Here is a 15,073-nt window from a genome sequence, read left to right as displayed (position 1 = left end):
CAACTAAAGTAGTAACCACTACGGGGTTACTTTTATGGGTTATGGTCCCCATTTGTAGAGCAACGAGTTTTGGTTGAGTGGATGATGAGAATAAAGGGAATTGTGAAGAGTTATCATATATAAGATAACTCTCCATCACACTTCCATAAGGAACACTAAGGCAAACCATAATGCAATGGTCTCACATCAAACACCCTCTCTTCTCTCTTGGCTTTCTCATTCCCTTATAGAGAAGCATAAGGAAAACCATTCAGGCTTTAACATCTGGAAGATCATCGTACCCTCATACCTTCGAGATTCCGGAAATGACTCAACGAGGTATGTTCTTCATCTTCACCATGAACTCATTTGGGATTTCTTCGGTCTAGACCATGGTTGTTCTATTTGGGTTTATGTATAGGCATAAACATTAGGTTATGGGAACAAAGTTATAGTCATAAGGACTTCCGTGTTTAATCTATGGATTTCGGATGGAGAAATTTCTCCAACAATAAATAAGAGTGTACAATTTTTTTTTTGATTATACAAAGAATATATTCTCACTCTTGAATAATAAATTAATATTTTTTGGAGTTCTTAAGTACTATTATTAGGAAGTGTCCTTTAGAAGAATCAAACATTTTTATCATTCTGAATGTTGTCATTTTCTTGAAAAAAGCACGTCACCAAATGTGACTAGATTAAGTGTTTTGTGATAAGATAACTCCTGTGGCACATGTTTTGGTCGTTCACTCTTCGACAACGTTACACCAAAGTAGTACCAAGCTGTTACCTAAAAAACCAAACCACGTTCTCTCCTTTACCTTAACCATCTTTTCTCGCTTTTTGGTCCCTTTTCCCTCACCCAGGTTCTCTTCACCCTTCTATTCATATTCTCTCTTCACCCTACTATTCATATTCTCTATTCACTCTACTATTCATATTCTCTATTTTACCCTTTTCTTCAAAGATTCGGCTTTCAATCATGGCTTAACTGCTACATCAACAATTATTCACCAACGCGCTGGCTTAATCAAAATCCGATTTAGGTTTTTAGGGTTTCGATTATTGTTTCAATTTGTGAACTTGTACTCTATTTTATGATAATCATGTTCTGGGTGCCTTTGTAATTTTCACCCCTTTTGTTCTCCCATACTTTTATGATCAAAGTTCTTAGCTTTGAATTTTCCACCCCATAATATTGTACAATCTAACAATTATCATCACATTGGAGCAGGTTTTTTTTTTAGTTTTTGTTATTTTTCTTGTTCTGTTTGATTTTATTGGGATATAAGATTGTAAAATATCTTCAATAAATTTTATTATTATAGCTCCAGTATTATTGAGAAAAAATATATATCATTGCTATAATAAATAATTAAAAAATATATAAATTTATTTATGGGGAGCTCTGGATTGAGCAAAAGCAATAATGGGCAGCAACAAAGATTAGGCATAACTGAACCCATTTCATTGGGTGGGCCAACTGATTATGATGTCATCAAGACCCGTGAACTTGAGAAGGTTATGTGTTCCTCTGGCAATTGTGAATGATTGTTAGTTTCTGAGTTTTTTTTGTTTCTTAGTGTTGTTGTGCTGAATTTGGATTTGGGTGTTCAGTACTTGCAAGACGCCGGCTTGTATGAGAATCAAGAGGAGGCAGTGGGCAGGGAGGAAGTGCTTGGAAGGCTAGACCAGGTTGAATTTATTTTGTTTGCACATGTCAGTTTACTCTGATAGTTTTATGGAAAAAAAGTTTACAGTACATGACTCTCAAGAAAACTAGGATTCAGTTTGCGAGTTAAGTTTTGGAAGGGAAGTAAGGGAAATGGAAGGCTTCATAGCCATTTCATGAGTGTACTCCCGATCCTTCCATTCCCCTTAATTCTCCTCTAATAAACAGACCCTAAGGGTTTGCTTGGGAGTTGGATTTTGGAGGGGAAAGAAGGGAAAGGGAAGACTTATGAGTCATCTCACAAGTGTATTTCATGGCTCTCAAGCCTTCCATTTTCCTCCCTTCCCCTCCAAAATCCATCTCCCAAACTAACCCTAAGGGAAGAAAAGAGTAGAGTATGATTCATGCATTTGAATTTTATCTAGTTGTGTTTCATTTCATAGATGGTGAACTTTGGTGTAACAGTAAGGTTGCTGCTTAGTAATGATGAGGTCACGAATCCAAATCTTAGAAGCAGCCTCTCCATCTGTGGGGTAAGGCTATGTACATCAACCTTCCCTAGACCCCCACTAGGTGGGAGCCTTGTTCACTGGGCCATCATTTTGTGTGTGTTTCATTTCATACTATCTTGGAAATGTAGTGGAGTACCATATGAATTTATTTACTTTGGGTGTGTTGTTGTAATATGAATTAGATTGTGAAGATGTGGGTCAAAACCATTAGTCGGGCCAAAGGACTAAATGAACAAATGGTGCAAGAAGCAAATGCCAAGATTTTCACTTTTGGCTCCTATCGATTAGGGGTATGTGGTTGTTCTTATCTTACAAATCCTGCTCGATTGCAAGTGCACATACATTTGTACTTCAATTTTTGCCATTGATAGAAACGAGTGATGGTATGTAGTGTGAAAATTTCTTCCTACGAAATCTACAAATTGGTTAGAGAACATGTTTGGCTAAACTTGTAAGTTCAGGATGCCACAATTAACTTCTTCAAATCATTAGAAACTGAAGAAATAGCTGCGTTCCTACATTTATAGTAGTAGGTTTCGTATCAATAACATATCTTGGGTAAAATATGCTAGGCTGGGCTTTGCCTAAATTGTCCTAAGCTTGTTTTGTAAAATATCGGTCTGAGCAAAGCCTGATACCTGTCATGGGCTTTATTTTTTGCCTTAGCCTAACTTGTTTATGATAGCAGGACAGCTTGACCTGACCCAAAAGCCTATTTTTGAAGATTTTACATTACATGAATGCATTCATGTAGGACAAAAAACTTAAACTTTTCAATTTTTAAATAGGTATAACCTTTAATGAATTATTGCATTCTGTGTAAAATAAATATATTATACTAATCTATAATTTGTAAACTATGCAAGTACTATTATAAATTCATAATTGTAAGCATAAATAGTTAATAAATAGGCTAGTCTTGTAAGCCAAATAGGTTTTTCAGTAGTCCAAGCATTTACTTACATAATTGAATAGGCTTTTCTTGAAGCCCAAGTTTAGCTTGTCTGCTTTATAGGCGTGAGGCCTATGTAGGCTTATAATAGTCTAAGCCTTACAACCCTGATGGGCTGCTTTTTCTATTTGCACCCCTCATCTTCGATGCACTTTAAGTTTGGATTGTCTTCCTAATAGAGTATTGGAGAGGAAGAGGATTAGGAAAGCCTTGTCGTATAGCATGCTGCTCCTGTAGACCCTTCCCCTCCAAAATCCATCTCCCAAACTAACCCTAAGGGAAGAAAAGAGTAGAGTATGATTCATGCATTTGAATTTTATCTAGTTGTGTTTCATTTCATAGATGGTGAACTTTGGTGTAACAGTAAGGTTGCTGCTTAGTAATGATGAGGTCACGAATCCAAATCTTAGAAGCAGCCTCTCCATCTGTGGGGTAAGGCTATGTACATCAACCTTCCCTAGACCCCCACTAGGTGGGAGCCTTGTTCACTGGGCCATCATTTTGTGTGTGTTTCATTTCATACTATCTTGGAAATGTAGTGGAGTACCATATGAATTTATTTACTTTGGGTGTGTTGTTGTAATATGAATTAGATTGTGAAGATGTGGGTCAAAACCATTAGTCGGGCCAAAGGACTAAATGAACAAATGGTGCAAGAAGCAAATGCCAAGATTTTCACTTTTGGCTCCTATCGATTAGGGGTATGTGGTTGTTCTTATCTTACAAATCCTGCTCGATTGCAAGTGCACATACATTTGTACTTCAATTTTTGCCATTGATAGAAACGAGTGATGGTATGTAGTGTGAAAATTTCTTCCTACGAAATCTACAAATTGGTTAGAGAACATGTTTGGCTAAACTTGTAAGTTCAGGATGCCACAATTAACTTCTTCAAATCATTAGAAACTGAAGAAATAGCTGCGTTCCTACATTTATAGTAGTAGGTTTCGTATCAATAACATATCTTGGGTAAAATATGCTAGGCTGGGCTTTGCCTAAATTGTCCTAAGCTTGTTTTGTAAAATATCGGTCTGAGCAAAGCCTGATACCTGTCATGGGCTTTATTTTTTGCCTTAGCCTAACTTGTTTATGATAGCAGGACAGCTTGACCTGACCCAAAAGCCTATTTTTGAAGATTTTACATTACATGAATGCATTCATGTAGGACAAAAAACTTAAACTTTTCAATTTTTAAATAGGTATAACCTTTAATGAATTATTGCATTCTGTGTAAAATAAATATATTATACTAATCTATAATTTGTAAACTATGCAAGTACTATTATAAATTCATAATTGTAAGCATAAATAGTTAATAAATAGGCTAGTCTTGTAAGCCAAATAGGTTTTTCAGTAGTCCAAGCATTTACTTACATAATTGAATAGGCTTTTCTTGAAGCCCAAGTTTAGCTTGTCTGCTTTATAGGCGTGAGGCCTATGTAGGCTTATAATAGTCTAAGCCTTACAACCCTGATGGGCTGCTTTTTCTATTTGCACCCCTCATCTTCGATGCACTTTAAGTTTGGATTGTCTTCCTAATAGAGTATTGGAGAGGAAGAGGATTAGGAAAGCCTTGTCGTATAGCATGCTGCTCCTGTAGATGAATTATGTTGTGTTTATATCTTGCCAAAGGTCACATAATGTTCAATGTTGTGGACCAAGAGCTGATAATATTAGTAATGGGCATATGTATATATATATATATATATATATATATATATTTTTGGGGTCTTATCATTTTATCAGTTTTTGTTCCAAATTTTGTAGGTGCATGGCCCTGGAGCAGATATAGACACTCTGTGTGTGGGACCTAGACATGCTTCCAGAGACGTATGATAATCCAAATATAGATTTTTGAAGTCACTTATCTTCCATCAGCTAATTTTTTTTATCTGAACTGGCCTTAGGAAGATTTCTTCGGCGAGTTACATAAGATGCTATCCGAGATGCCAGAAGTAACAGAGTTGCACCCAGTGCCTGATGCTCATGTTCCAGTGATGAAGTTCAAGTTCAATGGCGTTTCTATAGATCTCCTTTATGCAAAGTTAGCTTTATGGGCTATTCCTGAAGTAAGTGACTTATGCAAGATTGATATGTTGAAGCTATTCCATTTGGCACTTTGGAAAACAAACCTCATTTGATGTGTGATGCACACTTCCCGTCTCCCATGTGTTATGCCTACATCAAGAATAAACTGTATTTCACCTTTTATTTACCACTTGGTAATATTGTTATTTTGTGGGACAGGACTTAGATATATCACAGGAGTCAATATTACACAATGTAGATGAACAAACTGTTCGTAGTCTTAACGGTTGTAGAGTGACTGATCAAATCCTGCGTTTGGTTCCAAATATTCAGGTGGGTGGATATAAATTTTATTGTGTTGAGCTTTTCTTGACAGTCCTCTCATGATTGCATTTCTGTTTCTGAAGTGCAGAATTTTCGCACGACATTGAGATGCATGAGGCTTTGGGCAAAGTGCCGTGGTGTTTATTCAAATGTATGGCAAAGCTCCTGCTCTAGATGACTTGTTTGGTGTTCTTTTTCACTATTATTTTGTTAATTGTTTCTGATTTACCTAATGCATCTTTGATATGTCACGAGCAGGTTGCAGGTTTTCTCGGTGGTATAAACTGGGCATTGCTTGTTGCTCGAATATGCCAGCTTTTCCCCAATGCACTGCCTAATATGTTAGTCTCTCGATTCTTTAGGGTATATACTCAGTGGCGCTGGCCGAATCCTGTACTGCTCTGTGCTATTGAAGAAGGATCTCTCGGACTTCAAATTTGGGATCCAAGAAGAAATCCCAAGGACAGATTCCACCTAATGCCAATAATTACTCCTGCGTATCCGTGCATGAATTCTAGCTACAATGTGTCATCGAGTACATTGCGTATTATGACAGAGGAGTTTCAGAGGGGAAATGAAATATGTGAGGTATGATTGATGTACCCGGATTTTTTGTTTTTGGAAAATCCCAGGAAAATTCAAACAAGTTTTTGTTCTCCGATTCCTTTTTCCTTTGTTTTGTCTCATTAGCTGCATTGTGCCTGAATGATTTGACCTGTATCTTCATGTTAAAGTTCCCACGTTTGAGTATGGAAGTGGGACAGTTTATTGAATCATGGCCCCACTCTTGACACACAATAATTTGAGGTAGATGCTTCTGTGATCTACTTATGTTCTTCATCTTGATTTGGTGTACTTATAAGACACTCACCCCGGAACTAGAAGGCAAATTGTTGTGTTGGATGGTAGCAAGTTTGCATAATCTAGGTATTAGGTGCCTTCATGTAGCCACCAAATAATATACTCTGTAGTTTTCATAATGGGTTTGAATGCCATTATCAGGGAAGCAACAATTACTTGTGGGGTCGATCATTTTCTTAAGTTGAAGTCCCACATTGCTTGCCTTGATTCTCGGGATGCAGTTTATATACATGCTGGACAACTTCACTAATTGCTAAGTGGTTTTAGAATGGAATCTAACAGATGCTCAGCTACTATTTCTGTTAATAATGATATTATTTTTTATTATTGTTGTGATATTTGCGTTGTTATGTTTCTGGTATTTGTAGGCTATGGAGGCTAGCAAGGCTAATTGGGATACTCTTTTTGAGCCTTATCCCTTTTTTGAAGCTTATAAGAATTATCTGCAGATAGACATTTCAGCAGAGAATGCTGACGATCTTAGAAAATGGAAAGGGTGGGTTGAATCTCGTCACCGCCAGTTGACATTGAAGGTACAACACTATAAATTTTGATGTTGTTTCGTTTCTTTTATTTCTTACATCTCCTTTTACTTAAAATTTCTTACGTGAAAGGGGAGGGATGCAATTTTGTTTATTTTCCTTTCTTTGTTTGTATACATCCTAATTTGCTTGTGCTTTAAACATCTAGATCGAGAGGCACACTTATGGCATGCTTCAGTGCCATCCGCATCCTGGTGACTTTTCTGACAAATCTAAGCCTTTCCACTGCTCTTACTTCATGGGACTGCAACGTAAACAAGGAGTTCCCGTGAATGAAGGTGAACAATTTGATATAAGACTAACTGTTGAAGAATTTAAGCAGTCTGTTAACATGTATACACTATGGAAACCCGGAATGTTTATCCATGTGTCCCATGTGAAACGCCGAAATATACCTAACTTTGTATTTCCTGGTGGTGTTCGACCTTCCCGCCCAACTAAGATAACTTGGGACAGTAAACGAAGCTCAGAATTGAAGATTTCTGGTAATGCTCAAGCAGAAAAATCTGAAGAAGTTAAAGCGGTCTCATTTGAAGCAGATGATGAAAGGAAGAGAAAGCGAGCAGAGGATAGCATGGATAACTTGAGAAATTCCAAGTCTTTTGCATCTTTGTCTCCCTCCATTGGGGAAGTTCATGAAGTTAGAAATCCTATTAGCACTACCAGTTCTTGCTCTATGAAATGTGATGATTCAGAAGTCAACAATATGAGTGAGCCAAAGAGTGAGAAACCTGATTTGAAATCTTTCAGGGGTTGTCCTTCTAGCGACATTGAGACTAATGGATCAGTGGAAAGCAAGTTGCAATTCAACCCTATACTTGCTACTACAGATACATTTACTTCTAAAGATGCCGAAAATGTAGCCATTGAGAAGATTATGTCAGCTCCATATGAGGCCCATCAAGCCTTTCCAGAGGAATCTGAGGAGCTTGAAGATGACTTCGAATACAGAAATCAAGTAAAATATTTTGGTGGGAATATGAAAAAGAGCAACTTAGAGTCTTCAAACTCAACAGCTGCAGTGTCTGAAGAAACAGTTATTTCTAATAAGGAAACCACGTGTTCAACTCGATTAAGCTCTAACGGGGGCTTGGAGGAGCTTGAGGTTAACCTATTAAATTATCTTGTGTTTGGAAAAAATTTATACTTAGGTTCCTCTATCAATCATTCTGCAACAATCATAGATCATAGGTCCCAGCTTTTCCTATTTGCTTGTGATTGTTTGACACTTTTCTGCTAATTGTCTCAAATCTGCGTATGAGCTACAACTGTTAATTGCTAACCTTTTTTCTTTCAATCTCCGCCTTCACATGCCCCTGTTTTTATCTGTATGTGATGGCTAGTTCTCAATATGTTTGACATAATTTTCTCCATTTATGTGATGGCTAGAACAATATGATGTCACTTGATCCATGTAGCCATATTGTAGGAAAAATGTTTGGTTGTTATTCGTGTGTGGTACAAAAATGGTAAGAAGTTAACAATATGTTAGTCAAAATATATGCTGAAATCATGTTATGCCCATATGGATTATATCTCATATCACATGAAGTTGGCATGCTTATTTATGATTTTTTTTAAGAATTCAGAATTTTGGTTTCTTTCTGTTGCTTCATATTCTGAGTTATAATAAGCTGGATTATGTTTCCCTGCTTTTGTTTTATGGAGAATTAATGCATCCTAATATCCACTTCCTGTTACTCAGTGACATTCTGTGTAAATTACATGGTTGTTGTTTTGCCACATCATGGCAGCAAGAGATTGAAACAGCTCTAACTTTTTTCATTCTCTCTTTGTTCTTTTTCCTTTTTGTAAAGCCTGCTGAACTGGCACCACCAATGTTAAGTGTCTCTGCACCTCTGTCACAGAAGAAGCCCCTTATCAGGTAAGAAAACTATAATCTATTGTTAAATAATGTGTACTTATATTCATGATTTCTACCGCAGCACGTCTGTTGTCCCGCAAAGTGTGTCACTGCTTATGATTGGTCGAAAAAATGTATTTAAGTTAAAATTTTAATAATTAAATATTTTTGGGATAGAAGATTTTCCCCCGTTTTCTACATACTTGTACTTAACATGATTGCTATTTTGGAGTTTATGTTATGGTTAAGGTGTGCCATATTTTATTGGTTGACCATTCATTTTGTTTCTTATTATCAGGTTGAACTTCACCTCATTAGGCAAAGCTGCTGATAAAAGTTCTTAGACACTTCCAAGTCCTAAGGTGCAAATAAGCTGGGTTGGAAATGGTCTTTTCTGGTTAAGTCTTTCATTCTTGTTCTATAATATTGATACAGTAAAGTAACACCTAGCTAGAAAAGCCATTAATTTCCACCTATATGTTGTATGAGAAGGTGTTGAATATTTATACCTGGAAATAACAGATTTTGGTAACTTAATATTAAGTCTATTTTACACTGTCTAGCATGGTTGGGATCTTTTTATAATTTCAAGTTTTGATACTTCATATAATGCATAGCCTAAAGTTTAATAAACACTCATTCGTGAATGTACCACCCTTAATTTTAAAGGGATACCAAAGTCACAAATTGAAGTGCATAATAATAATAATAAAATTGAATAACAAAAAATAGATTTTGGACGGTGGTTGTCTTGGTTTTTTCTAAAAGGTGAGCTTACACCCCACCTAAATAAATGCATTAAATGTTTATCTTGTCTTCTAATTTTGTAAGATTATTAGAGATATCCAACCCATATAATTGTGTAAAACTAACGTCAAGAAAAGCAGCAACAAGTAACTGTTGAAGTAATACAAAGTAATAGGGTCCACTCACCATTGCGCAAAACCAAACTTTCAATGAGTCTTCTTTGGTAGAGAACTAACACCACGATCTAAGTGTATCTTATGGCTCGGTATACCTCTATGTTACCCTCTAAAAATCAACTTATAAATAGGATGATAACTAACTTGAATTTGTGGATATATGTCTGAATACAATCCAAATTTAATGTGGAAAATATGCTTTAATTGGGTTTGATTTGGGGTTTTCCTCAATTTCAAATATTGGGTATGAGTTTGAATTTGGGATAGGTGATATCTAACCGAGAAATCTGACTCAAACTTAATTTACATATTAAATAATTGTCTTATATATAAATAATATATGTATAACCCTTTCTAATAGGTACATTTAAATGATAAATGATAAGTTTTAGGTGAGTTTGATACAGGTTCTAATTACTTGTAACCTGACGGGAAGAGATAATAATATTTTTTTAACCTTATTATGTTCATGTTCAGAGTTGGATAAGTATAAATCTGATCTCAATCCACTTTGTTGTCATTTCTAATTATAGAGATAAACCTCTATTGTTGGAATTCAAGTCTTCCATACAAAAGCATATACTTTTGAGGAATAAGGCCTTTGATTTTCTGTAGGAGATCAAATCCTATAACTCCTATGAAGCATAGGAGGGGATAGTAAGCATATTACTGAAAAGAATTAATTCTTGTCTGTAGGGTGAAAAAATACTTTTAATATACCAAACAAATCTTCCAATTCTTGATGATCTATTAAGCACCCAAACTATTTGTTATCGAATCTATCTTTCAAAGAAGAAATTGATAGTATCAAATCATTATTTATGTAAGTGAACGCATATTTTTATTTTGTTTTATTAGTAATAATCAAAGGTGAGGTTAACAAGTGCATTAATTTATTTACTCCCATTCTGATTTAATATTTATTTACTATTGGTGTTAAAATTTTTTTTATCATCGGTACATTATCTATTAGTAATATTGATTACTTTTATTTGAGAGTTTATAATAGTTAACATATAAATGATGGATGATAAACTGAAAATATATAAATCTCTTACATAATAGTTAATAATAACATTGTGCCTCATGCTTTGGAGGTTACATAGAAATCTTAGAAGCAACTTCTTCCCTTATACATACTAGTAAAAACTTTAATTACCAATAACCAAATTTAATGCATAAAATAAGTTCACAATCATAATTATAATTACTACTGTGGTTCGAGTTTGTCGGCCCACATTTTTACTTTATAATATCAAAGATTTAAGTTTTATATATTTTATTTTGGTGAATCAGAATATTTATTTTTATCAAATATAATTTATATTGTAATTTTTATTTGGTACATTTTATATTATATTTCTTTATCTTTATTTTAATTGTTAAAGTAAAGTAAATGAGTAATTAATATGTTGGTATTGATTAAATATGATAATATATTTTTTATAGAAATTAAAAAGGGTTAAATGTAAATAAGAAATAGAAAATTATACCAATGTGATAGTTATTGTAGAAGAATATAAAAAAAATGAAACATGATTATATGGTTTTTGTTGTGAAAATAAAAATATGTGAATGACAAAATAGGAAAATACAAATTACACCATGATGGGTGATTATTTTGTGTTTTCCCTTTATTAAGTGGTATAGATATAAAACTATATACATATATTTTTTTTTTCAAATCCCATTAGGTGAGAATCTCATAATTAAAGTGTAAATATCAAGTTGATCATAAAAAGATAGTTATAATAATGAGTTAGAACATTTAAAATAAATTTATAAAAATATTAAAAATGTACATGATGTAGGGGAAATTAGGGTGAGTTGGACTCTATTGCTCATCTAGTTTAATTTGATCATGATCGAACTCAAATATGATTAGGTTTCAATAAGTTATGAATGTGTTCGAGTTCAAAAAATAGTCTAACAATATTTATAACCTGATAAGGGATAAACATGATCCAATCTGACCCATTCCATTATCAGTCATGACTCATGTTTGTATGTTCATATTCAATTTTGTACAAAGTAATGCCATCTCTTTGATTCAAAGTGGATAATGCATTTTGTTACAACAACTTATTTGTTAATATAATTTCATATATTTATTCGTGTTTTTTCAATTGTTTTTGCGAGTTATTTAGAACACTATTGTATAAAACATTTATTGTCCAATACGTATATCGTTTCATATATAATTGATTCTCCAATGTTCAATATTGTGAAACACAAACCAAACATTAAACTGGAAGATGTCCCATATTAGATTAAAACGGTTAAATCGTCTAGTCGGACCAGATAATTTTATATATAATTAATAAATAGCTATAAATATATAATAGTATGGTTTCCTAACATGATCCTACCTTATTTTATGAAGAAATATATAAGCAATATCTACACTAATGTTGTGACAAAAGTATCCTTATTTGCTCGATTAAAAATAGAGAATAATGTATCTCCTCATACCAGAAGATAACTTATCTCCTTTAGCCAGTAAAAATGTGACATGTGTGCTATTTTTTTTTATTTTTAAAAATATTTTTTTAGAAAATAATGAAACATGACACATGTCATAATTTCACTGACAAGAGGAGATAACTTATCTCCTTATACCAGGAGATACTCTATTCCCTTAAAAAATAAGGCACATGCCAAAGTTATTTTAGTAAACAACTTTTTAAAATTAAAAAATAACAAAATCATTATTCTCTCATCCCAAACCTATCTTTTTTTCAATACTTTTTTCTTAAATCTCCTGGATCCTCATCCACTCTTAATCCCCTGTACTCCTAGAGAAGAAACATTTCTCTCTAAACACAAGCATTCCCATAGCTGTTGCCATTGCGAAACAGAGTCGTCGCTGCTGTGAAACAGAGCTGCCATCGCTACGAAACAGAGACGTTGCGGCCACACCCTCAACCTCTCCCAGAAAAGAGTTCTTGTAGCTTTGGAAGAAGTTGGGGTATTAAGTTCAGGTGGTTTCGTCAAGGACAGGGTATGTGAATATACATCAAACACAGTTTTTCTTCATAGGACTTAAATATCTTCTTTATGAGTCAATGATGAATTGTTGCAGGATCCATAGAAGAATTGTTGCCAAGTTTTATCAAGTCACCGAATTTAAGAATTCTTGTAGTGGTTTATCAAGTATCAACTTCATGTATATCCTTTTAGAAGTGAACGAAGTGCAACTAATGTGTTCAGTGTTGTGTTCTTTGAGCAGATCTTTGGATCCATATGAAACTGAAACCACCTTAACCCAAATGTTATTCTTAAAACTATATTAGTTTGCATCTCCACTGTTCTGGATATTAGTCCTTACAATGATATTGTTGTTCATTGTTAGTTATTATGATTTCTAGTTACATAAGAAAGTCAGATAATTGAGAAAAACTGCTAAATAGACAACTTTGATGAGAAAACTTTATTGAGAACTTTAGTGTTGTTTGTTGCAAAAGAACAACATACAACCTTAAGGAATACTAACTAATTATCAAATTGATGACATAAATTTCTTGCTTATTTTTTTCTCAAGTTTATTGTTATGATACCATAGGAAATTTTATTGAACATTCATATACGAGGAAGGTAAAAGAAGTACAATATAGTTGAGAAAATGAGTGTTGTCACTGTAAGTGAAGAAGCTAGACTCAACATTGTAGTAAAAAAGACTATAACTGTTGGTCTATCAACAAACATTACCAACTTGCATGTGTCTGATTATTACTTGTTATTAGAAGGAAAATGCAACTATTTAAAACTTCTTAAAGCTGAATTAACTAGCTTTGCATAAATTGAAGATGTTGTACATTCAGATAATCATCTTCTAGTGTAAGCTTCTAATTACATAATCAATACAAACATTATGTAACATAAAAAAACACTAGATTTCTCAATAACTAGTAGAACTTGCTAGAGGAATAATAATGTAAACAAAAGAAAGAGCACAACAAATTATGTAGAAAATAACTTATGTTTACTATGTCACAAGAAAAATGACAACAAAAAATGTCCGTAGTGTCTGATACTTGTCTTGGCTTCTTCAGGCAGTCTCAGCAACAAAAATATATATGTACACGACAAGTCCTGCCAAAGGAGATTAAGGAAAAAAGAGTAAATATAGAAAAACAAACAAGTCAAATCAAATGTGAATGTTGGATTTAATACACCTTGTGTATTACATTCATTTCTGCCAATTAGAAACCTTAAAGTATAATGTTTGGTGTTATTATATTGATTCAGTTTCAGATATATGTAACAAGAATTGGCAAGTTCCCCATTTAAGTCAAATAGGTGAATAAGAGAGTGTTACACTTGCATACTGTTAGAAAAATGTATAATCCAAGTGTATTAGTGAGATTTCAAAATTCTGTTTTAGTAGTTTGATCATTTCTATAAAAGGAATGTACATTTCTCTTTTGATTGAACAAATGAATTTGGTGAATCTCATATACTTCTACTCTATCTTCACTCTTTTCTATCTGAATCTCTAACAAATTGATATACAGAGCATGTTCTTATTCTAGAGCATGTTCTTATTCTAGAATCACGTATTCCAAGTTCTTTTTTTTTACCAATTCATCTCTAAAACTTTGAATTTGCTCAGTGTATAACAAAAAAACGATTTTCATTGCGCGTGGATCATTTTCTGTGTGACTGAAGTTGTTGAAAGCTGGGCAATAAGGTTGAAGAGTTGTATGCAAGATTGGAGCTTAGATTAGTGTTGAAGCTAATCAAGCCACAATGGTTGGAAATAGTAGTAATCTTCCATCTATGAGCCTTCCCATTCCGACTGAGAAGAATTAGGATCGTTGGTGCACTCAAATGAAGGTATTGTTTAACTTTCAAGAAGTGAGTGATGTTGTTGAGTTTGGACTCCCTACATTTGGTCCTGAAGCCACTAGAAATCAAAGAGCATTACTTAAGGAAGCCAAGAAAAAGGACAACAAAGCACTGTCTTGCTCCATCAGTGTGTTGATGACATCCACTTTAAGAAGATACATAATGCTACTATTGCTAAGGAGGCTTGAGATATCTTGATTCGAAGCCATGATGGTGGAGACAAGATCAAAAAGGTAAAGCTACAAACTCTTAGAATGCAATATGAACTAATACAAATGGAAGAGAATGATAGGGTGGGAGATTACTTCACAAAAGTACTAACAATTACAAATCCAATGAGAGGCTATGGAAAAGTAGTCACAGATCTCATGATAATTGAAAAAAATCATGACATCCTTGCCTTCGAAATTTGATTACATTGTGGTTGCAATATAGGTGTCAAAAGATGTATCTGTGATGAGGATTGAGCATCGTCAAAGTTCATTGGAAGATCATGAGATGAGGCCTATTAACAGAAACCCAAGCAAGAATTGTGAACAAGCCTTGAATGCAACACATTTCAGAG

At 34.0% G+C, this 15,073-nt stretch overlaps 1 protein-coding gene and 1 long non-coding RNA gene across 5 annotated transcripts in view; one reads left to right on the top strand and one right to left on the bottom strand.

The window, feature by feature from the left end:
* The window catches only part of LOC109343557 (nuclear poly(A) polymerase 1-like), a 19,266-nt gene extending 9,967 nt beyond the window's left edge, over positions 1 to 9,299 (top strand). Inside the window, exons 1-12 of one of the 4 annotated variants that reach the window (XM_019581912.1) lie at positions 1,306 to 1,503; positions 1,600 to 1,677; positions 2,349 to 2,456; positions 4,886 to 4,948; positions 5,026 to 5,187; positions 5,366 to 5,479; positions 5,559 to 5,621; positions 5,729 to 6,058; positions 6,700 to 6,864; positions 7,022 to 7,978; positions 8,691 to 8,758; positions 9,036 to 9,299. In XM_019581912.1, coding sequence (XP_019437457.1) covers positions 1,381 to 1,503; positions 1,600 to 1,677; positions 2,349 to 2,456; positions 4,886 to 4,948; positions 5,026 to 5,187; positions 5,366 to 5,479; positions 5,559 to 5,621; positions 5,729 to 6,058; positions 6,700 to 6,864; positions 7,022 to 7,978; positions 8,691 to 8,758; positions 9,036 to 9,081 — 2,277 coding nt within the window. In that variant the 5' untranslated portion in view covers positions 1,306 to 1,380 and the 3' untranslated portion in view covers positions 9,082 to 9,299. The other 3 variants (XM_019581911.1, XM_019581913.1, XM_019581915.1) reach the window with 3 other exon arrangements.
* Positions 819 to 1,019, bottom strand: LOC109343558. Its single transcript, XR_002107232.1, has 2 exons — positions 915 to 1,019; positions 819 to 876 (listed from the first exon to the last, which is right to left on the bottom strand). It is a non-coding gene; the product is annotated as an uncharacterized LOC109343558 (long non-coding RNA).

Source organism: Lupinus angustifolius, chromosome LG03 (assembly GCF_001865875.1).
Source record: "Lupinus angustifolius cultivar Tanjil chromosome LG03, LupAngTanjil_v1.0, whole genome shotgun sequence".
NCBI classification, from domain to species: Eukaryota; Viridiplantae; Streptophyta; class Magnoliopsida; order Fabales; family Fabaceae; genus Lupinus; species Lupinus angustifolius.
The sequence above is the reverse complement of the archived record's forward strand: the minus strand, read 5'-3'. Positions and strand labels throughout refer to the sequence as shown.